Source organism: Nerophis lumbriciformis, linkage group LG29 (genome assembly GCF_033978685.3).
Source record: "Nerophis lumbriciformis linkage group LG29, RoL_Nlum_v2.1, whole genome shotgun sequence".
Lineage (NCBI taxonomy): Eukaryota > Metazoa > Chordata > Actinopteri > Syngnathiformes > Syngnathidae > Nerophis > Nerophis lumbriciformis.
The window spans coordinates 31,212,501-31,238,550 of record NC_084576.2 but is presented as its reverse complement, the minus strand read 5'-3'; the positions used below and the strand labels follow the sequence as shown (position 1 = coordinate 31,238,550).

The window sequence follows — 26,050 nt, the reverse complement described above, 5'->3', positions numbered from 1 at the left end:
TCACACTATTATGTTAGATCCACTATGGACTGGACTCTCTCACTATTATGTTAGATCCACTATGGACTGGACTCTCACACTATTATGTTAGATCCACTATGGACTGGACTCTCACACTAGTATGTTAGATCCACTATGGACTGGACTCTCACACTATTATGTTAGATCCACTATGGACTGGACCCTCACTATTATGTTAGATCCACTATGGACTGGACTCACACACTATTAACTAGATCCACTATGGACTGGACTCTCACACTATTATGTTAGATCCACTATGGACTGGACTCTCACTATTATGTTAGATCCACTATGGACTGGACTCACACACTATTATGTTAGATCCACTATGGACTGGACTCTCACACTATTATGTTAGATCCACTATGGACTTGACTCTCACACTATTAACTAGATCCACTATGGACTGGACTCTCACATAATTATGCTAGATCCACTATGGACTGGACTCTCACACTATTATGTTAGATCCACTATGGACTGGACTCTCACACTATTATGTTAGATCCACTATGGACTGGACTCTCTCACTATTATGTTAGATCCACTATGGACTGGACTCTCACTATTATGTTAGATCCACTATGGACTGGACTCTCACACTATTATGTTAGATCCACTATGGACGGGACTCTCACTATTATGTTAAATCCACATTTATCTTCAAACCTGAATCTCTCCGTGGTCTGCACCGACGCCGCTGACCAGTTTCTGTTGAGGTTCTGCATGCGTTTGATCTCCGAGTCGTTGAGCGGGAGCCGGTAACCCAGCTCGTTGAGGCGCTCCAACTCCGGGGCCATGCTGCTGAATCTCATCATGAGTCGCTGTTGGAGACAAAGTGGCTTGGGTAAATCCCCGGACAGGTCGTTGAAAAAGTCTGCAAACCTTCAGATCCTGCATGCGTTGCTGGATGAGGGTCAGGTCGGTGGAGCCGTTGGGGTCTTGCACCTTCAGGGCCCCCTCAGCTTCGACCACCCAGCAGACTAGAGAGTCCAGCTGCTGGTTGAAGGCTTCGTAGTCGTGGACGCCGGTCTGGAGGAGAGTGTCAGAAGACAAAAGCTGTCTTTGATCCTATCAAGCAAAAGGCTTGTAAAACTCCACTGTGTAGGATGGGGAGCGACATGAAGGTGTGGGTTTCTTGGAAGATTTTGTCTTGACCCGAGATCTACAAAGCAAAGAGGAGGCAGGGCCTGACCTCCCTCCAGGCACCTTTTCTTTGAACTGTTTTGTGACCGAGGGCAACGGCTGTTTACGACCTTTTCTTTGAACCGACTTTTTCGTTGAACTGTTTTGTAACCAGGCGATGGCTGTTTACGACCCCCGGTCCCTTAGAAACAGTTGTTGCCATGTAATCAGGGAAAGTTCAAATACAAATCTTTCGTCAGAGCGTGGGACGACACTGTGCAAGGGTACAGTGTCTACGCGTTTCTCCTCAATTGAGCTAAATTGAATTCTGTCTCTGTTTAATTCCTTGCTTCTTGTCTTGTTTAATAGATGTCATCAGTGTTTGAACCTGACAGGACGCAGAAGTCAGCATCAATTTGCTTTGTGTCATTGTTAAGTTGCAAAAAAAACACAGTTATGAAGGAAAATAGGAGGGCAAGTCTTTATTCTGCAAAGTGTTCTTTCTTCTTTAGCTTTGTAGGGTGTGGCTTAAACGTTATGTCCTCCTTTTTTTAAATAAGTTGTACTTTTTCCCCAAAAAATATCTGACAAAATATGCAAGTAAGGAAGGAATAATTGCCCTCCAGGCACCTTTTCTTTGAACTGTTTTGTGACCGAGGGCAACGGCTGTTTACGACCTTTTCTTTGAACCGACATTTTCGTTGAACTGTTTTGTAACCAGGCGATGGCTGTTTACGACCCCCGGTCCCTTCGAAACAGTTGTTGCCATGTAATCAGGGAAAGTCCAAATAAAAGAGGAGGCGTTCAATCTTTCGTCAGAGCGTGGGACGACACTGTGCAAGGGTACGCGTTTCTCCTCAATTGAGCTAAATTGAATTCTGTCTCTGTTTAATTCCTTGCTTCTTGTCTTGTTTAATAGATGTCATCAGTGTTTGAACCTGACAGGACGCAGAAGTCAGCATCAATTTGCTTTGTGTCATTGTTAAGTTGCAAAAAAAACACAGTTATGAAGGAAAATAGGAGGGCAAGTCTTTATTCTGCAAAGTGTTCTTTCTTCTTTAGCTTTGTAGGGTGTGGCTTAAACGTTATGTCCTCCTTTTTTAAAATAAGTTGTACTTTTTCCCCAAAAATATCTGACAAAATATGCAAGTAAGGAAGGAATAATTGCCCTCCAGGCACCTTTTCTTTGAACTGTTTTGTGACCGAGGGCAACGGCTGTTTACGACATTTTCTTTGAACCGACATTTTCGTTGAACTGTTTTGTAACCAGGCGATGGCTGTTTACGACCCCCAGTCCCTTAGAAACAGTTGTTGCCATGTAATCAGGGAAAGTCCAGATAAAAGAGGAGGCGTTCAAGCTTTCGTCGGAGCGTGGGACGACACTGTGCAAGGGTACGCGTTTCTCCTCAATTGAGGTAAATTGAATGCTGTCTCTGTTTAATTCCTTGCTTCTTGTCTTGTTTAATAGATGTCATCAGTGTTTGAACCTGACAGGACGCAGAAGTCAGCATCAATTTGCTTTGTGTCATTGTTAAGTTGCAAAAAAACACAGTTATGAAGGAAAATAGGAGGGCAAGTCTTTATTCTGCAAAGTGTTCTTCCTTCTTTAGCTTTGTAGGGGGTGGCTTAAACGTTATGTCCTCCTTTTTTAAAACAAGTTGTTCTTTTTCCCCAAAAATATCTGACAAAATATGCAAGTAAGGAAGGAATAATTGCCCTCCAGGCACCTTTTCTTTGAACTGTTTTGTGACCGAGGGCAACGGCTGTTTACGACCTTTTCTTTGAACCGACATTTTCGTTGAACTGTTTTGTAACCAGGCGATGGCTGTTTACGACCCCCGGTCCCTTAGAAACAGTTGTTGCCATGTAATCAGGGAAAGTCCAAATAAAAGAGGAGGCGTTCAATCTTTCGTCAGAGCGTGGGACGACACTGTGCAAGGGTAAGTTGTACTTTTTCCCCAAAAATATCTGACAAAATATGCAAGTAAGGAAGGAATACATTTTTTTGATGTTGACCTGAAACATGTGAAAATCTAAGGATAACTGTGCATGTTTTTATGCTTGCTCAGCACAAATACCGAGAAGTTCTTTGATAATGCCGGAATAGTCACAATAGTGCATGATATCCTTCTTGTTGCTATGCCTCGCTGAGCACAAATACTCATAGATGTACAAACCCCGTTTCCATATGAGTTGGGAAATTGTGTTAGATGTAAATATAAACGGAATACAATGATTTGCAAATCAATTTCAATCCATATTCAATTGAATGCACTACAAAGACAACATATTTGATCAACTTTATTTTCTTTTAGCAAATAATAATTAACTTAGAATTTCATGGCTGCAACACGTGCCAAAGTAGTTGGGAAAGGGCATGTTCACCACTGTGTTACATGGCCTTTCCTTTTAACAACACTCAGTAAAGGTTTGGGAACTGAGGAGACACATTTTTGAAGCTTCTCAGGTGGAATTCTTTCCCATTCTTGCTTGATGTACAGCTTAAGTTGTTCAACAGTCCGGGGGTCTCCGTTGTGCTATTTTAGGCTTCATAATGCGCCACACATTTTCAATGGGAGACAGGTCTGGACTACAGGCAGGCCAGTCTAGTACCCGCACTCTTTTACTATGAAGCCACCTTGATGTAACACGTAGCTTGGCATTATCTTGCTGAAATAAGCAGGGGCGTCCATGGTAATGTTGCTTGGATGGCAACATATGTTGCTCCAAAACCTGTATGTACCTTTCAGCATTAATGGTGCCTTCACAGATGTGTAAGTTACCCATGTCTTGGGCACTAATACACCCCCATACCATCACACATGCTGCCTTTTACACTTTGCGCCTAGAACAATCCGGATGGTTCTTTTCCTCTTTGGTCCGGAGGACACGACGTCCACAGTTTCCAAAAACAATTTGAAATGTGGACTCGTCAGACCACAGAACACTTTTCCACTTTGCATCAGTCCATCTTAGATGAGCTCAGGCCCAACAAAGCCGACAGCATTTCTGGGTGTTGTTGATAAACGGTTTTCGCCTTGCATGGGAGAGTTTTAACTTGCACTTACAGATGTAGCGACCAACTGTAGTTACTGACAGTGGTTTTCTGAAGTGTTCCTGAGCTCATGTGGTGATATCCTTTACACACTGATGTCGCTTGTTGATGCAGTACAGCCTGAGGGATCGACGGTCACGGGCTTAGCTGCTTACGTGCAGTGATTTCTCCAGATTCTCTGAACCCTTTGATGGTATTACGGAGCGTAGATGGTGAAATCCCTAAATTCCTTGCAATAGCTGGTTGAGAAAGTTTTTTCTTAATCTGTTCAACAATTTGCTCACGCATTTGTTGACAAAGTGGTGACCCTCGCCCCGTCCTTGTTTGTGAACGACTGAGCATTTCATGGAATCTACTTTCATACCCAATCATGGCACCCACCTGTTCACCTGTGGGATGTTCCAAATAAGTCTTTGATGAGCATTCCTCAACTCTCTCAGTCTTTTTTGCCACTTGTGCCAGCTTTTTTTAAAACATGTTGCTGGCATCAAATTCTAAAGTTAATGATTATTTGCAAAAAGAAATGTTTATGAGTTTGAACATCAAATATGTTGTCTTTGTAGCGCATTCAACTGAATATGGGTTGAAAAGGATTTGCAAATCTTTGTATTCCGTTTATATTTACATCTAACACAATTTCCCAACTCATATGGAAACGGGGTTTGTACTTTGATGATGCAGGATTAGACACGATAGTGCATGATATGCTTCTTGTTGCTATGCTTGCTGAGCACAAATACTCAAAGGAGTCATGTGATGTGATATATGTCATGTGACCATGACAACATATTTCCTGCCATCATTGCCCACCTGCAGCGTGACGAGTTGTCTGGTCAGTGCTTGCTCCACAGCTGCCAGCCGCTGGGAAAGTGACAAATGATCCGACTGAATGGCGGACGCTGCTGGAGTGTCCACCTGCTGCTTCAGCTGCTCTCCCAGTTCTTGCAGAACCTGCAGGGAAGCCTGCACGGGTGCGTGGGAGCGCAGAACCTCCTACGATGGGAGCAGCGTTTTCAAACCACAGCTTCAGAAAACAGACACAAGGGCTTGGGAATGCACGCCGACTCACGCTGCAGTCCTGAATCCAGTTGGACACCTGCTCGTCAGCGACGTCCTTGTCGCACGCCGTCTTGAGGATCCGGTCGGCTTTCTCCTCCAGGAGCCGGACGCTGCCGCCGCTCTGCTGGTGGAGCTCCTTGTAGCGCTGCCACAGCTGGTAGAGAGCTTTGCTGCTCCTCAGACGCTCCGCTATCTCCTCCAGTAGACCCGCCCACCTGATGACGGGCACGATTGTTCTCAGTTAAAAAGTCACAGGTGCTCTATAATGCAAAATGTACTTTTTAATGATGCTTTAACACTCACACTTTTTATGCAGGTGAGCTACTTCTCAATTAGACCAAGTGGAGGGGATCTACCTCATTCATATATATCATTGAAATACTCTAGCCTTTAAATAGACCCCCCTTTTTGGATCAGTTTTTATGGACTGGACTCTCACAATATTATGTTAGATCCACTATGGACTGGACTCTCACTATTATGTTAGATCCACTATGGACTGGACTCTCACTATTATGTTAGATCCACTATGGACTGGACTCTCACTATTATGTTAGATCCACTATGGACTGGACTCTCACTATTATGCTAGATCCACTATGGACTGGACTCACACTATTATGTTAGATCCACTATGGACTGGACTCTCACTATTATGTTAGATCCACTATGGACTGGACTCTCACTATTATGTTAGATCCACTATGGACTGGACTCTCACTATTATGTTAGATCCACTATGGACTGGACTCTCACTATTATGTTAGATCCACTATGGACTGGACTCTCACTATTATGTTAGATCCACTATGGACTGGACTCTCACTATTATGTTAGATCCACTATGGACTGGACTCTCACTATTATGCTAGATCCACTATGGACTGGACTCACACTATTATGTTAGATCCACTATGGACTGGACTCTCACTATTATGTTAGATCCACTATGGACTGGACTCTCACACTATTATGTTAGATCCACTATGGACTGGACTCTCACACTATTAACTAGATCCACTATGGACTGGACTCTCACAATATTAACTAGATCCACTATGGACTGGACTCTCACACTATTATATTAGATCCACTATGGACTGGACTCTCACTATTATGTTAGATCCACTATGGACTGGACTCTCATTATTATGTTAGATCCACTATGGACTGGACTCTCACACTATTATGTTAGATCCACTATGGACTGGACTCTCACACTATTATGTTAGATCCACTATGGACTGGACTCTCACACTAGTATGTTAGATCCACTATGGACTGGACTCTCACACTATTATGTTAGATCCACTATGGACTGGACTCTCACACTAGTATGTTAGATCCACTATGGACTGGACTCTCACTATTATGTTAGATCCACTATGGACTGGACTCTCACTATTATGTTAGATCCACTATGGACTGGACTCTCACACTATTATGTTAGATCCACTATGGACTGGACTCTCACACTATTATGTTAGATCCACTATGGACTGGACTCTCACACTATTATGTTAGATCCACTATGGACTGGACTCTCACACTATTATGTTAGATCCACTATGGACTGGACTCTCACACTATTATGTTAAATCCACTATGGACTGGACTCTCACTATTATGTTAGATCCACTATGGACTGGACTCTCACACTATTATGTTAGATCCACTATGGACTGGACTCTCACACTATTATGTTAGATCCACTATGGACTGGACTTTCACACTATTATGTTAGATCCACTATGGACTGGACTCTCACTATTATGTTAGATCCACTATGGACTGGACTCTCACACTATTATGTTAGATCCACTATGGACTGGACTCTCACACTATTATGTTAGATCCACTATGGACTGGACTCTCACACTATTATGTTAGATCCACTATGGACTGGACTCTCACACTATTATATTAGATCCACTATGGACTGGACTCTCACACTATTATGTTAGATCCACTATGGACTGGACTCTCACTATTATGTTAGATCCACTATGGACTGGACTCCCACACTATTATGTTAGATCCACTATGGACTGGACTCTCACACTATTATGTTAGATCCACTATGGACTGGACTCTCACACTATTATGTTAGATCCACTATGGACTGGACTCTCACACAATTATGTTAGATCCACTATGGACTGGACTCTCACATTATTATGTTAGATCCACTATGGACTGGACTCTCACACTATTATGTTAGATCCACTATGGACTGGACTCTCACACTATTATGTTAGATCCACTATGGACTGGACTCTCACTATTATGTTAGATCCACTATGGACTGGACTCTCACACTATTATGTTAGATCCACTATGGACTGGACTCTCACAATGTTATGTTAGATCCACTATGGACTGGACTCTCACACTATTATTTTAGATCCACTATGGACTGGACTCTCACACTATTATGTTAGATCCACTATGGACTGGACTCTCACACTATTATGTTAGATCCACTATGGACTGGACTCTCACTATTATGTTAGATCCACTATGGACTGGCCTCACACTATTATGTTAGATCCACTATGGACTGGACTCTCACTATTATGTTAGATCCACTATAGACTGGACTCTCACACTACTATGTTAGATCCACTATGGACTGGACTCTCACACTACTATGTTCGATCCACTATGGACTGGACTCTCACACTACTATGTTAGATCCACTATGGACTGGACTCTCACACTATTAACTAGATCCACTATGGACTGGACTCTCACAATATTAACTAGATCCACTATGGACTGGACTCTCACACTATTATGTTAGATCCACTATGGACTGGACTCTCACACTATTATGTTAGATCCACTATGGACTGGACTCTCACTATTATATTAGATCCACTATGGACTGGACTCTCACACTATTATGTTAGATCCACTATGGACTGGACTCTCACACTATTATGTTAGATCCACTATGGACTGGACTCTCAGAATATTATGTTAAATCCACTATGGACTGGACTCTCACACTATTATGTTAAATCCACTATGGACTGGACTCTCACACTATTAACTAGATCCACTATGGACTGGACTCTCACACTATTATGTTAAATCCACTATGGACTGGACTCTCACTATTATGTTAGATCCACTATGGACTGGACTCTCACACTATTAACTAGATCCACTATGGACTGGACTCTCACACTATTATGTTAGATCCACTATGGACTGGACTCTCACACTATTATGTTAGATCCACTATGGACTGGACTCTCACTATTATGTTAGATCCACTATGGACTTGACTCTCACAATATTAACTAGATCCACTGTGGACTGGACTCTCACACTATTATGTTAAATCCACTATGGACTGGACTCTCACTATTATGTTAGATCCACTATGGACTGGACTCTCACACTATTAACTAGATCCACTATGGACTGGACTCTCACACTATTATGTTAGATCCACTATGGACTGGACTCTCACACTATTATGTTAGATCCACTATGGACTGGACTCTCACACTATTATGTTAGATCCACTATGGACTGGACTCTCACACTATTATGTTAGATCCACTATGGACTGGACTCTCACTATTATGTTAGATCCACTATGGACTGGACTCTCACTATTATGTTAGATCCACTATGGACTGGCCTCACACTATTATGTTAAATCCACTATGGACTGGACTCTCACACTATTATGTTAGATCCACTAGGGACTGGACTCTCACACTATTATGTTAGATCCACTATGGACTGGACTCTCACACTATTATGTTAAATCCACTATGGACTGGACTCTCACACTATTACGTTAGATCCACTATGGACTGGACTCTCACACTATTATGTTAGATCCACTATGGACTGGACTCTCACACTATTATGTTAGATCCACTATGGACTGGACTCTCACTATTATGTTAGATCCACTATGGACTTGACTCTCACAATATTAACTAGATCCACTGTGGACTGGACTCTCACACTATTATGTTAAATCCACTATGGACTGGACTCTCACTATTATGTTAGATCCACTATGGACTGGACTCTCACACTATTAACTAGATCCACTATGGACTGGACTCTCACACTATTATGTTAGATCCACTATGGACTGGACTCTCACACTATTATGTTAGATCCACTATGGACTGGACTCTCACAATATTAACTAGATCCACTGTGGACTGGACTCTCACACTATTATGTTAGATCCACTATGGACTGGACTCTCACTATTATGTTAGATCCACTATGGACTGGACTCTCACTATTATGTTAGATCCACTATGGACTGGCCTCACACTATTATGTTAAATCCACTATGGACTGGACTCTCACACTATTATGTTAGATCCACTAGGGACTGGACTCTCACACTATTATGTTAGATCCACTATGGACTGGACTCTCACACTATTATGTTAAATCCACTATGGACTGGACTCTCACACTATTATGTTAGATCCACTATGGACTGGACTCTCACACTATTATGTTAGATCCACTATGGACTGGACTCTCACACTATTATATTAGATCCACTATGGACTGGACTCTCACACTATTATGTTAAATCCACTATGGACTGGACTCTCACACTATTATGTTAGATCCACTATGGACTGGACTCTCACACTATTATGTTAGATCCACTATGGACTGGACTCTCACACTATTATGTTAGATCCACTATGGACTGGACTCTCACACTATTATATTAGATCCACTATGGACTGGACTCTCACACTATTATGTTAAATCCACTATGGACTGGACTCTCACACTATTATGTTAGATCCACTATGGACTGGACTCTCACACTATTATGTTAGATCCACTATGGACTGGACTCTCACACTATTATGTTAGATCCACTATGGACTGGACTCTCACTATTATGTTAGATCCACTATGGACTGGACTCTCACTATTATGTTAGATCCACTATGGACTGGCCTCACACTATTATGTTAAATCCACTATGGACTGGACTCTCACACTATTATGTTAGATCCACTAGGGACTGGACTCTCACACTATTATGTTAGATCCACTATGGACTGGACTCTCACACTATTATGTTAAATCCACTATGGACTGGACTCTCACACTATTATGTTAGATCCACTATGGACTGGACTCTCACACTATTATGTTAGATCCACTATGGACTGGACTCTCACACTATTATATTAGATCCACTATGGACTGGACTCTCACACTATTATGTTAAATCCACTATGGACTGGACTCTCACACTATTATGTTAGATCCACTATGGACTGGACTCTCACACTATTATGTTAGATCCACTATGGACTGGACTCTCACACTATTATGTTAGATCCACTATGGACTGGACTCTCACACTATTATATTAGATCCACTATGGACTGGACTCTCACACTATTATGTTAAATCCACTATGGACTGGACTCTCACACTATTATGTTAGATCCACTATGGACTGGACTCTCACACTATTATGTTAGATCCACTATGGACTGGACTCTCACACTATTATATTAGATCCACTATGGACTGGACTCTCACACTATTATGTTAAATCCACTATGGACTGGACTCTCACACTATTATGTTAGATCCACTATGGACTGGACTCTCACACTATTATGTTAGATCCACTATGGACTGGACTCTCACAATGTTATGTTAGATCCACTACGGACTGGACTCTCACACTATTATGTTAGATCCACTATGGACTGGACTCTCACACTATTATGTTAGATCCACTATGGACTGGACTCTCACACTATTATGTTAAATCCACTATGGACTGGACTCTCACAATGTTATGTTAGATCCACTACGGACTGGACTCTCACACTATTATGTTAGATCCACTATGGACTGGACTCCCACACTATTATGTTAGATCCACTATGGACTGGACTCTCACACTATTATGTTAAATCCACTATGGACTGGACTCACACTATTATGTTAAATCCACTATGGACTGGACTCACACTATTATGTTAGATCCACTATGGACTGGACTCTCATACTATTATGTTAAATCCACTATGGACTGGACTCTCACACTATTATGTTAGATCCACTACGGACTGGACTCTCACACTATTATGTTAGATCCACTATGGACTGGACTCTCACTATTATGTTAGATCCACTATGGACTAGACTCTCACACTATTATGTCAGATCCACTATGGACTGGACTCTCACACTATTATGTTAGATCCACTATGGACTAGACTCTCACACTATTATGTTAGATCCACTATGGACTAGACTCTCACACTATTATGTTAGATCCACTATGGACTGGACTCTCACTATTATGTTAGATCCACTATGGACTGGACTCTCACACTCTTATGTTAGATCCACTATGGACTGGACTCTCACAATATTATGTTAGATCCACTATGGACTGGACTCTCACTATTATGTTAAATCCACTATGGACTGGACTCTCTAGATCCACTATGAAGAGTGTTGTGTAAGCCACCTTGCGTTGGCATCCTTGAGGGCGTGATGGAGAGAGTCCGACACTGACGGGTGACATTCTTTCAGCAGCTGGTGGGTCACGGCACCAAACCTTCTCAGGCTGCTCTCCTGCTTCTCCAGGTCTTCCTGCAAGTTCTGCGGAGGCGACACACGGAGGGTGAACAACCGCAACAATCACGTGAACCAGATGAGACCACGGGACGTACCTGCAGACTTTGCACCTGCTGCTGAACGGCCTCCAAGGAGCCAGTGAGGAGGCGGAAGTGAGACACGGAGTACCTTCCCTCCATGAGGTGGCCATTGATCTCCTCTGAGGCTCGTTTGTAAAGACTCCACTGGTCCACCACTGATGTCAAGCTGATTTTCAGTTGACTGATCTGTAAACACGCGCTGTTTAGTTTTGAGCAAATGTAGTATCTGCTGCACTATGAAACAACATGTTTTTTTTTCCAGACTGTGTAAGGCTACATGCAAACAGTGAAGTGAATTATATTTATAAAGCGCTTTTCTGTAGTGAAACCCATTATCTACACCACACTTTTTTCTGCGGGCGAACTACTTTTCAATTGACCAAGTGGAGTGGATCTACTTCATGTGGTTTTCTACACCAAAATTCATCTATTTGTTATTATTATTATTATTCAACAACTTCTTCTTCTTCTTCTCCAGATTTTTGGCGCGCTCTACCTTCCACATTTTTCACCCGATTCAAAGCGTTCCAACTTCAAACTGTTCAGTCTATTTGGGAAATCGCTGGCTTTCCCTTAACAAATTCCCAAAAATTCCCAGATTTCCCCAGAATTCCAGGACGTTTTTTCCCATTCAAAATGAATTGGACATTTTTCAAACTTTCACCATTTCCACATTTTTCAACCTATTCAAACTACCGTATTTTCCGCACTATAAGGCGCACCTAAAAACCACAAATTTTCTCAAAAGCTGACAGTGCGCCTTATAACCCGGTGCGCTTTATATATGGATAAATATTAAGATTCATTTTCATAAAGTTTCGGTCTCGCAACTTCGGTAAACAGCCGCCATCTTTTTTCCCGGTAGAACAGGAAGCGCTTCTTCTTCTACGCAAGCAACCGCCAAGGTAAGCACCCGCCCCCATAGAACAGGAAGCGCTTCTTCTTCTACTGTAAGCAACCACCCGCCCGCGTAGAAGAAGAAAAAGCGCGCGGATATCACCGTACGTTTCATTTCCTTTGTGTGTTTACATCTGTAAAGACCACAAAATGGCTCCTACTAAGCGACAGGTATCCGGTTCATGAAAAGACGCAATCTCTCCATCCGCACACGGATTACTATTTCACAGCAACTGATATTCCTGTGAACCGCACTGTGGATACAACGGGAGCACGTACGGTGAATATTCGCACCACAGGGAATGAGAAGTCATCCTTCACTGTGGTTCTAGCTTGCCATGCTAATGGCCAGAAACTTCCACCCATGGTGATATTCAAAAGGAAGACCTTGCCAAAAGAGACCTTTCCAGCCGGCGTCATCATAAAAGCTAACTCGAAGGGATGGATGAAGAAAAGATGAGCGAGTGGTTAAGGTAAGTTTAAGTTTACGCGAAGAGGCCGGGTGGCTTTTTTCACGCAGCTCCGTCCATGTTGATATACGTATGTTTGTGATTTTACATTTGCGTACATTTTGGGAGTGAACAGAGTTGTTAGAACGCTGGTTTTTAATATATTATTAAAGTTTGACTGACCTATCTGACTGTTTTTTTGACATTCTTTTAGCGCAGTTAGATGCGGCTTACAACACGGGGCGGCTTATAGGTGGACAAAGTTTTGAAATATGCCGTTCATTGAAGGCGCGGCTTATAACCCAGGGCGCCTTATGGTGCGGAAAATACGGTATTCCACCTTCAACACATTCCAGCATTCTGGAAATTCAAACTACCCTTTTTCCAAGTACAAAAAATGTCCAGGATTTTCCAGAATTCCTCGTTTTCCAAAGCCCTATTTCTGGCAAATACCCCTCCCACATTTTTCAACCCACTTCAACCGTTCCAACGTCAAAACTTTGTTTTTTGCCCTTAATTAGGATTAAAAAAAAAACAAAGTTGTTTTTTGAACTGGAAAAGTTCCCGGTTTTCCCGAAATTCCAGGAATTCGGTAATATCCATCCATCCATCCATCTTCTTCCGCTTATCCGAGGTCGGGTCGCGGGGGCAGCAGCCTAAGCAGGGAAGCCCAGACTTCCCTCTCCCCAGCCACTTCGTCCAGCTCTTCCTGTGGGACCCCGAGGCGTTCCCAGGCCAGCCGGGAGACATAGTCTTCCCAACGTGTCCTGGGTCTTCCCCGCGGCCTCCTACCGGTCGGACGTGCCCTAAACACCTCCCTAGGGAGGCGTTCGGGTGGCATCCTGACCAGATGCCCGAACCACCTCATCTGGCTCCTCTCCATGTGCAGGAGCAGCGGCTTTACTTTGAGCTCCTCCCGGATGACAGAGCTTCTCACCCTAACTCTAAGGGAGAGCCCCGCCACCCGGCGGAGGAAACTCATTTCGGCCGCTTGTACCCGTGATCTTGTCCTTTCGGTCATAACCCAAAGCTCATGACCATAGGTGAGGATGGGAACGTAGATCGACCGGTAAATTGAGAGCTTTGCCTTCCGGCTCAGCTCCTTCTTCACCACAACGGATCGATACAGCGTCCGCATTACTGAAGACGCCGCACCGATCCGCCTGTCAATCTCACGATCCACTCTTCCCTCACTTGTGAACAAGACTCCGAGGTACTTGAACTCCTCCACTTGGGGCAAGATCTCTTCCCCAACCCGGAGATGGCACTCCACCCTTTTACGAGCGAGAACCATGGACTCGGACTTGGAGGTGCTGATTCTCATCCCAGTCGCTTCACACTCAGCTGCGAACCGATCCAGTGAGAGCTGACGATCCTGGCCAGATGAAGCCATCAGGACCACATCATCTGCAAAAAGCAGAGACCTAATCCTGAAGCCACCAAACCAGATCCCCTCAACGCCTTGACTGCGCCTAGAAATTCTGTCCATAAAAGTTATGAACAGAATCGGTGACAAAGGGCAGCCTTGGCGGAGTCCAACCCTCACTGGAAACGTGTCCGACTTACTACCGGCAATGCGGACCGAGCTCTGGCACTGATCATACAGGGAGCGGACTGCCACAATCAGACAGTCCGATACCCCATACTCTCTGAGCACTCCCCACAGGACTTCCCGAGGGACACGGTCGAATGCCTTCTCCAAGTCTACAAAACACATGTAGACTGGTTGGGCAAACTCCCACGCACCCTCAAGGACCCTGCCGAGAGTATAGAGCTGGTCCACAGTTCCACGACCAGGACGAAAACCACACTGTTCCTCCTGAATCCGAGGTTCGACTATCCGGCGTAGCCTCCTCTCCAGTACACCTGAATAGACCTTACCGGGAAGGCTGAGGAGTGTGATCCCACGATAGTTAGAACACACCCTCCGGTTCCCCTTCTTAAAGAGAGGAACCACCACCCCGGTCTGCCAATCCAGTGGTACCGCCCCCGATGTCCACGCGATGCTGCAGAGTCTTGTCAACCAAGACAGCCCCACAGCATCCAGAGCCTTAAGGAACTCCGGGCGGATCTCATCTACCCCCGGGGCCTTGTCACTCATTCGGTAATACCATTTCTTAATTCATGATGATGGCTTCATCTGGCCAGGATCTTCAGCTCTCGCTGGATCGGTTCGCAGCCGAGTGTGAAGCGACTGGGATGAGAATCGGCACCTCCAAGTCCGAGTCCATGGTTCTCGCCCGGAAAAGGGTGGAGTGCCATCTCCGGGTTGGTGGAGGAGACCCTGCCCCAAGTGGAGGAGTTCAAGTACCTCGGAGTCTTGTTCACGAGTGAGGGAAGAGTGGATCGTGAGATCGACAGGCGGATCGGTGCGGCGTCTTCAGTAATGCGGACGCTGTATCGATCCGTTGTGGTGAAGAAGGAGCTGAGCCGGAAGGCAAAGCTCTCGATTTACCGGTCGATCTACGTTCCCATTCTTACCTATGGCCATGAGCTTTGGGTTATGACCGAAAGGACAAGATCACGGGTACAAGCGGCCGAAATGAGTTTCCTCCGCCGGGTGGCGGGGCTCTCCCTCAGTGGCCTAGTACCTACTCAGTGGCCTAGTGGTTAGAGTGTCCGCCCTGAGATCGGTAGGTTGTGAGTTCAAACCCCGGCCGAGTCATACCAAAGACTATAAAAATGGGAGCCATTACCTCCCTGCTTGGCACTCAGCATCAAGGGTTGGAATTGGGGGTTAAATCACCAAAAATGATTCCCGGGCGCGGCCACCGCTGCTGCCCACTGCTCCCCTCACCTCCCAGGGGGTGAACAACGGGATGGGTCAAATGCAGAGGACACATTTCACCACACCTAGTGTGTGTGTGACAATCATTGGGACTTTAACTTACCTCTGATAGAGATCTACTGTGCAATATGTTGATGTTTTTAAATTTTAAATTGTTTTATTATTGTTTGTTGTCTTAAGACTATTTTATGTAGGTTTGTTTTCAAAGCACTGAGCTGGATTGCTGTCCAACTTCGTTGTTTCCACACAATGACAATAAAGGTATTCTGAAGTTCAGAATCAGAACTCTGATTCTGAACTTCAGCATTGGAGCAATACGCAATTCCTTCAGGGATTGCCTCATCTAGTTCATATATATATAATCTATATTTATTTATTTAGTTTGTGTGCGCTAGCTTTCTGAGACTCTTATTTTGTTAGCGCAGGCAGGATGGAGCAGCGCTTGTATTGTGAAGACAGGAACCGTGCGGTCGGTCTTTAGAGTTTTGACGCGAGAGTCTGTCATACCTGCCAACTTTTGAAATCAGAAAAACCTAGTAGCCAGGGTCCATTATTAGCATTCAGACAGGTTAAAATGTTGCTAAAACCATCACTTTTCTATCAGTCACAGTGACTTTTCAAAACAAAAATATTACAGCAAAAATCATATGGGTTGATTGACATGTTTATTCTGTAAGCTAACTTCAATAGTTTGAAATTATTTTGACAGTTAATGCCAGTTATCCTGTCAACCTTTCACAAGACTTCAATTTGTTAATTGAAAGTATAAACAGTATAAACACTTTTTACAGTAAACAAATGGTAAAACAGTACTAAACAATTCCATTAAAAAAAAAATTGGTGTCATTATTAACTTTCTGTCCAAGCTTGTATAATCTACTGCCTTGTTCAATTGTATAAAATATTCTGTGCCTAAAATTCACATTTCTATCACAATTATCATACTGTAAACACGGTAAGCTAACTTCATTCAAATTAATAGTCCTGTCAATAGCATGGAATTACAATTCAAATGTAGTTTTTTTGTAAGCCTTTCAAAAGAATTCAAAATATGAAAAATTAATGAGAATTAATTGAAGCCATCAGACACTTGAAAAGTGGCACATCACATCTCTAATGTGATCATTTGAACTTTTCAACAGAAATAGCACTGCAAAAATATTAAGGACATACTTCTGTATTTTGGTAGTTATGCTGTCAACATTTAACAAGATTTCTTCAACTTGGACTTGAAAGCATAAATAGTATAAACACTTTTAACAGTATAACAGTACTAAACAATTCCAATAGATAACATTGGTGTCATTACCTTTTTGTGGCTAAAATCCAAATTTATTCTATCAGATTGATCATACTGCAAAAATGATATGGTAACTTTATGATAAGTTTACTTGAAGTGGCATAAAACACCGAAAGTGATTGTTCCTATAACCCCTTTGTTTCAAATGTTTGTTCCACTTGTGGCAGTCGGGCACCAGCATACCGTCTTTGACAACTTGAAGTGGCATAAAACACTGAAAGTGATTGTTCCTATAACCCCTTTGTTTTAAATGTTTTATGCCACTTCAAGTTGTCAAAGACGTGCTGTGAAATACAGCCGACAGGATTGCGCACCAAACACGAAGCAAGGCCAAAGCGCATGCATGGTGCAGGAGAACAAAGGACTTCTTTCATTTAAGGTTTGTGATAAACCATCAATTCGTTAAAAGGACTCTATAGTAATATAAAGCGAGTTTTTCTGGACATTATCATGCAAGAAAAGTTTATTTTTGGGACCGCGATCACCGCGTAATGATTTTTAAGGGTTGCATTACAAACATTTAACTGTCCCATGTGATCAGCCAGTGCGATTGGAAGTCCATGCTCAATTATTGCCTCCGTATATAAAACTTCGGCATTTATCACATCCAAAGAATCTGTTTGGGCGACGAAAAACGTTGAAAGTTTTCCACTTGTATCGCTAGCAACGGCATTAGACTTGTGTTTTTTTGTCCCGACGTGGTCTTTTACATCGCTAATTCCTCCGTGTCCGATCGAAAAATCTTGTCTGCACAAGGTGCAATTCGCGTAGTTTTCACCCTTTTTTGGAACGGATAATTATTCCCGGATAGGCTTTTGAATATTCTTCACGGAATGACTGCGGTTTTCTTTTCGGTTTAAGACTCGTTTGCGATTTTCCTCCGGCTGATTCCATGATCGTTCGCTCGTTTGGAAACAATGGGCAACAGGTGCCTCGTGCTTGGCGGCGGTGCTATAAATAGCCTCGCTCATGGCATTCGGAATGGCTCGATAGGAAGTTACGGGAAGCAGTGTCGATTGTCATTGTTACGCGATTTCGTGAATAAAACTTAAAAAAAAAAAAAAAATTTTAATTAATGAAAAACCGTATTTTTTATCACTGCAACCGTAACCCGGAATAGGTTGATGAAAACCGTACTAATTACGGGAAAACCGGAGTAGTTGGCAGGTATGGTCTGTTGAAATAAAAAGTGTTTCTGGCCTTCCTGTCGGTCGTTTTTTCTTAATAATGATCTGGCAGCAGCCGGCGTCATCTCACAAGACCCTCGGGTGCCGTGAATGTCAATCAAGTGACCAAAGTGACGTCTTGGTGAAGATTGATGATGGCTAATGTTGGAATAATTGTTTGTAAGTTATCACAAAAGAAACGTGGTGTTATGAATGCTGTCTTTGGAGGCCTGGCAAGAGGAGGAAGGCTCGTGAGGCGCCACTGATGGCAGGATGTGCTCAACTCCCGGAGGAACTCTCTTTGAAGTGTTAAAACGAACTCTCTTTGAAGTGGTTCCCAAACTCTCTTCCAACTATTTGGTCAACGCTATTTACGACCCGCTGCCCTCTTGAAGTCGCTGTGGACAGGAGACGGGAGGGGTTGTCCATTGTCCTCCAACACCTGCCCCAGCTGGATCCAGGAAGAGCCCAAGCCCGAGAAGTCCTCTTCTTGGACTTCAAGGCGACCGAAAACAATGACTGTTTTACATACTCCCAATTCCTGCTGTGACCTATGTTGGTGCGTGAACGTGGAACATCTGAATTAAAAGAGGAGACGAAGACCTTCTTCGTCAGAGCGTGCTAAGACACTGTAAGAGGTTACAGGTTGAAGCCGTCTCTCCTCAATTGAGTCCAAATTGAATTCTGTTTGATTCCTTGCCTTTTTGTCTTGTTTAGTAGATGTCCTGTGTTTCAGCGTGACAGCTAATTTTTAGGTCTATTTTTTTAATGCCTGGCTGGCGATGGACTGACACACCCTCCACCATCCACCGCTGGCTCGCCATCCACGTAATGGCCACACCTGATCCATAAGAACTGGTTGCCAGGCTGACCCGAAGAAAAGAGATACCATTTGGCCAGATTCTTCACTGGTCAATAAAGTAAGCTTTGTTCAGCGTCATCTAAGATCCCTCACACACCCACGCCACAACACTACTAGACAAACACCAAACTTAAAAAGGTGCATACAAGGTGGTCCAGGTTGGCCCAGGTGTGATTGACACCCTGCAGCGTCTCCATGACGATAGCGCAAGCCTCATCGGTTTTGTTCTGGACCAGAGCACAGCCCTGCTCCTCCACTCGCTCCAGCTCCTTCTCTCGGTCCCTCACCAGCTCCTCCATTTCCTGAAAGGTTGGTTTGAAGTTTAAGAAGGGAATTAATTTTCTTTGACCACAACACGGACACGCAAAGGTTACCTGGCAGTCCTTGAGTGCGTTTTGGACTGACGTCAGGTCCTCGATCCTTTGCTTCCTCTTCAGTCGCTCCTCTTGGGTTCCCATCCAGGTCTTCAGGGCCTGGACGTTGCTCTCGTACTCCAACCACATCTGCAGGAGACCCTCCAGAAACTGAATCTGCAAGTGCACATACATTGTTAACGTTCTGTTTTTGTCAAGGTCAATGTCAAGATAGATGTATTTATATAGCACACTACTGCCCCAAAGTGCTGTACAGATTAAAACACAACGGTAAAATATTACAAATAATAGTAACAATTGTTGCGTCTGACCAGTCTTCCTCTCAGGGTCAATCCCAAGTTCTTTCTGATGACATATATGCAGTGTAAAAAGGACCATCAAGACAGAATAGGAATATTATCAAGTTTTACTAAAGCTTTAGGAGACCAGTCCTACAGTGCGCTAAAATACCAGCATCGAGAAGAGGTCTGAAAATCAAACGGGAAGAGACAGCTTATTAAAAACCAAAACAGCCCCCACCCTGCCCAGAAAGGAATACAGCCTCAGGAGTATGCTATGCTCCCACATTCCAACCCTTCAAGGTAAAGCACAGAATTTACCTGCGGACGTAAGATACAAGCAAAAAGAGTACACATGGGGCAATATTAGCTGCTTTAAACATGACTATGGATAAAGAAAGAACTCTTAAAAATATATGCATTCTCCACACAATCGAAATAATAAATACAAAATATTCTATATACAAAACACAGTTAAAAATACCGTATTTTCTGGACCATAGGGCGCATTATAAGGCGCACTGCCGATGAGCGGGTCTAGTCAGGTCTATTTCCATACAAAAGGATTATAGGGCGCATTAAAGGAGTCATAGTAGTATTTTTTTTTTCTAAATGTAAAAGACTTCCTTGTGGTCTACATAACATGTGATGGTGGTTCTTTGCTCAAAATGTTGCATAGATGATGTTTTACAGTCGCTTTCTGACAGTCGCTTCAGGACGCGCCGTTTTGTGGGCGGGTCTTATTTACAAGGCTCACCTTCGACAGCGTCTTCTCCCCGTCATCTTTGTTGTAGCGGTGTAGCGTGCAAGGACGGGAGTGGAAAAAGTGTCAAAAGATGGAGCTAACTGTTTTAACAACATTCAGACTTTACTTCGATCAATAACGGAGCAGCATCTCCTCATCCGTGGCTCACTAGACCGGAACTCTCTAATAACTAAAGTTCCTTGGGTGAATAATGCAAACTCACTACACCGGTATGTTTTAGTGCTTTCATGGCCAGTTTACTGACAGATATAAGTAAGAACTTTACACTACTTTATATTAGAAATGGCAACAGCGAAGGATGAATGTCCCATAACAAGAAGATAGAGAAAAAGAAGAAGCTTATCGACTACGGTGTCGACACGGACTACAAAGGCGGATGTGCGCAAATTTTTAGGACTTACACAGATCCCAAATACAGATCAGCAGGTACCAGAAGGTAAGAAAAGTTCCTTTCGCATAATATTGCGAAACAAAACGCACTGTTAAAGACAACAGATGATTAGTTTAACACGTACCACCTGCGCAAACTAATCATCTGCCAGCTGTGTCTCTCCGTCAGCACATGCCACGCCCCCGTCTGATGGCGCGCTGTTTTCAGCACCCTGGACAGAGGCGCGGACCTTTACTGATCACAATCCCCTTCCACGGTGTTGTTTACTGGCGTCATATTGCAGTCTACACGTATCTCTTATGTGTGACTGCCATCTACTGCTCACACTTATCATTACACCATGTACCAAATTATAAGGCGCCCTGTCGATTGTTGACCTGGAGACTGCTATACCATACCATACCACACCAACTTTATTTATAAGGCCCTTTAAAAACAAGCACAGTTGAAAAACAAAGGGCTGTACACCACAAAGAAATGAAGGCAAAGGACAGACTAAAAAATAACATTTAAAACAGAAATAAAATTACACATTTAAAAAGCAAATATAAATTACCCTAAGAACAGTTTGTTAAATAAAAACAGTTTAAAAGTTAAAAACAGTTCAAAAAGTTAAAAGCTAAAAACAGTTCAAAGTCTCATGCTGGGTTAAAAGCCAGTGAATAAAAATGGGTTTTAAGAAGGGTCTTAAAAATAGCCAAAGAAGGGGCCTGTCTCACATGGAGAGGGAGATCGTTCCAGACTTTGGGACCCGCAACAGAGAAAGCTCTGTCCCCTCTGAGCTTGCGCTTTGTTTTGGGTACCTCCAGGATCAGCTGATCAGCTGACCTGAGGGACCGGGTGGGGGCATAGAGGTGGAGCCTTCATCACACACCGGCTAGACAACAACAACTCACTGTACGCTGGCATTGATCAGGCATCACGCCGCCGTTTGCAGCTTGTGCAAAACGCCGCTGCCCGTCTCCTCGCCAGCACCAAAAAACGCGAGCACATCAGCCCAGTCCTGGCCTCACTCCACTGGCTCCCTGTCCGTCACCGCATTGATTTTAAATGACTTTTAATTGTTTTTAAATCCCTAAATGGTCTGGCCCCACAATACCTGACCGAGCTTCTGCACCATCATACCTCATCTAGAGCCCTATTATGGCGTCACATTAGTGCCAAAAATCCGAGCGCATAAAAACTGTTATCGCGCGCTGATCCTCCACTTCGTGCGCGCGCGACACCCTTTTGCGCGCGCGTGGTGCCTTTTTGCGCGTGCGCTAGAGATGCGCGGATAGGCAATTATTTCATCCGCAACCCCATCAGAAAGTCGTCAACCATCCGCCATCCACCCGATCTAACATTTGATCAAAACCGCACCCGCCCGCAACCGCCCGTTGTTATATATCTAATATAGACGATGCAAGGCATTAGTGAGGTTATAAAGCTTTTGCCTGTTAAAGAAAGGAGACTGATCCAATGCAGCACAGACATTCGCGTGCCACGCTGTCACGACCCAGACGCACACCAGTGCGCAATCATATGGGAGCCGCGCTGAGCGCACCTCCAAGCGCGTCTCGCTGCCGGCGACGGCCGGGTATGGGCCCGACGCTCCAGCGCCATCCATTTTCAGGGCTAGTTGATTCGGCAGGTGGGTTGTTACACACTCCTTAGCGGGTTCCAACTTCCATGGCCACCGTCCTGCTGTCTATATCAACCAGGGTGAGCCCCACCCCTTTCGTGAGCGCACTGCGCGCGGAGTGACCCCTGTTACGCGCCCCCGGCAACAGGGGTGGCGGGCAGGTAAGCTGCGCGGGCGGAGCGCGCGGAGTGACCCATGTTACGAGCCCCCGGCCACGGGGGTGGCGGGCAAGTAAGCTGCTTACCTGCTGCGCGTGACGCCGGCCGCGGCGAAGGCGGACGAGGCGGGGTGTCGGTGCGGTGGGCGCGGTGGTGACCCTGCACGTGCGTCGGGCCCTTCTCGCGGATCGCCTCAGCTACGGCTCCCGGTGGGGCCCTCTCGGGGGAAGGGGCCTCGGTCCCGGACCCCGGCGAGGCGTCCCTTCTCCGCTCCGTAAAAGTGTCCATCTCTTCTTTTTTTTCTTCTTCTGTTGTGGCATATGCAGCAGGTGCCTGCTCGTTTTTCGTATGTGTGTAACAACATTTAACTATGTATATATATTTACCAATTGGTTTAACTGCCACCCGCCTGAATCTATTTAAAATCTAATTTTTTTTTATTTCAACCGCCCGACCCGACCCGCGGATAAAATCTAATTTTTTTAAATTTCATCCGCCCGATCCGCGGATAATCCGCGGACTCCGCGGTTGTGCCCGCAAACCGCGCATCTCTACTATCCACGCCTTCATCACACACCGGCTAGACAACAACAACGCACTGTACGCTGGCATTGATCAGGCATCACGCCGCCGTTTGCAGCTTGTGCAAAACGCCGCTGCCCGTCTCCTCGCCAGCACCAAAAAACACGAGCACATCAGCCCAGTCCTGGCCTCACTCCACTGGCTCCCTGTCCGTCACCGCATTGATTTTAAATGACTTTTAATTGTTTTTAAATCCCTAAATGGTCTAGCCCAGGGGTCGGCAACCTTTGCCAGTCAAAGAGCCACTTTGACCAGTTTCACAAATTATAGAAAACAATGGGAGCCACAAAATTTTTTTGAAATTTAAAATGAAATAACACTGCATACAAAGTTTTTTTTTTTTGCTTTGAGCTATGTATAATAAACCAGGGGTCTCAGACACGCTGCCCACACCTTAATATGGAATTTGAATGCTGGTGCGGAGCACGGGTTTTATATGAACGGCGCTTGTCAGCGTCATGCGTGTCGTGATGGTACAGCATAAGGCACCCACTGCAACCAGTGTGCCTGATCAGCCACACGTTGTATGGCGCTTCCGCTTGCTCGCGTAAGTGACAGCAATGCATACTTACTCAACAAGCACACAGGTCACACTGACGGTGGCGGTATGAAAAAAACTTTAACACTCTTACTAATATTGCGCCACACTGTGAACCCACACCAAACAAGAATGACAATCACGTTTCGGGAGAACATCTGCACCGTAACACAACATAAACACAACAGGACAAATACCCAGAATCCCATGCAGCCCTAACTCTTCCGGGATACATTATACACCCCCGGGGGGTGGGGCTGATGTGTGAGGGAGCAGGGTTGGGGTGGGGGGCGGGGTTTGGTGGTAGCAGGGGTGTATAATGTAGCCCGGAAGAGTCAGGGCTGCATGGGATTCTGGGTATGTGTTTTGTTGTGTTTATGTTGTGTTAAGGTGCAGATGTTCTCCTGAAATGTGTTTGTCATTCTTGTTTGGTTCAAAGCGTGGTGCATTATTAGTAAGAGTGTTAAAGTTGTTTTATATGGTCACCGTCAGTGTAACCTGTGTGGCTGTTGACAAAGTATGACTTGCTGTCACGTACGTGTGCAAGTATAAAATGCATACTGTATATCAAGTGGTTGGGCTGGCACGCTGTTAATACAGATTGTAGAGGGCGCCAAATGCTGTACCATCATGGAACGCCCTTATTATAATTGTAAGGGTGAAAATCGGTGAATATTAGTCCCGGGAGTTTTCTGCGAGAGGCACTGTAATCCGGAAGTATCCCGGGAAAATCGGGGGGTTCAGCAAGTAAGCTGCTGAGCCGCGGGTGGCCGACCCCCTGGTCTAGCCCCTCAATACCTGACCGAGCTTATGCACCATCATACCTCATCTAGAGCCCTATGGTCAGCTGACCAACTGCTGTTGGCGGTCCCCAGATCCAGGCTAAAGACCAGAGGGGACAGAGCCTTCTCCGTTGCCGCCCCTAAGCTCTGGAACAACCTTCCCCTCCACATTAGGTCAGCCCAGAGCCTCGGGGTCTTCAAAACCTCTCCTCGCTGGCCTTTAACCTGAGCTGAGCCCGCCCACTAGGCCACAATTTCTAGTCTCCCCCCCCCTCAGCCCCCTCGCTTTAGTTTTTTTTTCCAATTTGTCGCACTTTTATTATTTCATTATTTTTATCTTGCAATTTCACTTTTTATTCGAACCCTTTTACCGTATTGCTTTTGCACTATCTTGTTTAGCTCATTAATTGTTTATGTTCTTTGTTTGTTTTTGTTTTATTTTTGTAAAAAATTGTTGTAAACCCTGTATGATCAGTGCCAGAGCTTGGTCCGCATTGCCGGTAGTAAGTCGGACACGTTTCCAGTGAGGGTTGGACTCCGCCAAGGCTGCCCTTTGTCACCCATTCTGTTCATAACCTTTATGGACAGAATTTCTAGGCGCAGTCAAGGCGTTGAGGGGATCTGGTTTGGTGGCTGCAGGATTAGGTCTCTGCTATTTACAGATGATGTGGTCCTGATGGCTTCCTCCGGCCAAGATCTTCAGCTCTCACTGGATCGGTTCGTGTGAAGCGACTGGGATGGGAATCAGCACCTCCAAGTCCGAGTCCATGGTTCTCGCCCGGAAAAGGGTGGAGTGCCATCTACGGGTTGGGGAGGAGTTCTTGCCCCAAGTGGAGGAGTTCAAGTACCTCGGAGTCTTGTTCACGAGTGAGGGAAGAGTGGATCGTGAGATCGACAGGCGGGTCGGTGCGGCGTCTTCAGTAATGCGGACGCTGTATCGATCCGTTGTGGTGAAGAAGGAGCTGAGCCGGAAGGCAAAGCTCTCAATTTACCGGTCGATCTACGTTCCCATCCTCACCTATGGTCATGAGCTTTGGGTTATGACCGAAAGGACAAGATCACGGGTACAAATGAGTTTCCTCCGCCGGGTGGCGGGGCTCTCCCTTAGAGATAGGGTGAGAAGCTCTGTCA

The 26,050-nt window shown here is 44.6% G+C and overlaps 1 protein-coding gene across 11 annotated transcripts in view; it reads right to left on the bottom strand.

Annotated features, from left to right (window-relative positions):
- syne1b (spectrin repeat containing, nuclear envelope 1b) overlaps window positions 1-26,050 on the bottom strand; it is a 469,384-nt gene that overhangs the window by 96,247 nt on the left and 347,087 nt on the right. For all 11 annotated transcript variants that reach the window (XM_072911924.1, XM_072911927.1, XM_061924513.1 and 8 more), the window contains 8 exons: window positions 19,801-19,956; window positions 19,573-19,728; window positions 11,980-12,150; window positions 11,775-11,908; window positions 5,274-5,478; window positions 5,015-5,197; window positions 910-1,056; window positions 694-848 (listed from right to left, as the gene is read on the bottom strand). In XM_072911924.1, the coding sequence (XP_072768025.1) occupies window positions 694-848; window positions 910-1,056; window positions 5,015-5,197; window positions 5,274-5,478; window positions 11,775-11,908; window positions 11,980-12,150; window positions 19,573-19,728; window positions 19,801-19,956 (1,307 nt within the window). The remainder of the gene's footprint in view (window positions 1-693; window positions 849-909; window positions 1,057-5,014; window positions 5,198-5,273; window positions 5,479-11,774; window positions 11,909-11,979; window positions 12,151-19,572; window positions 19,729-19,800; window positions 19,957-26,050) is intronic.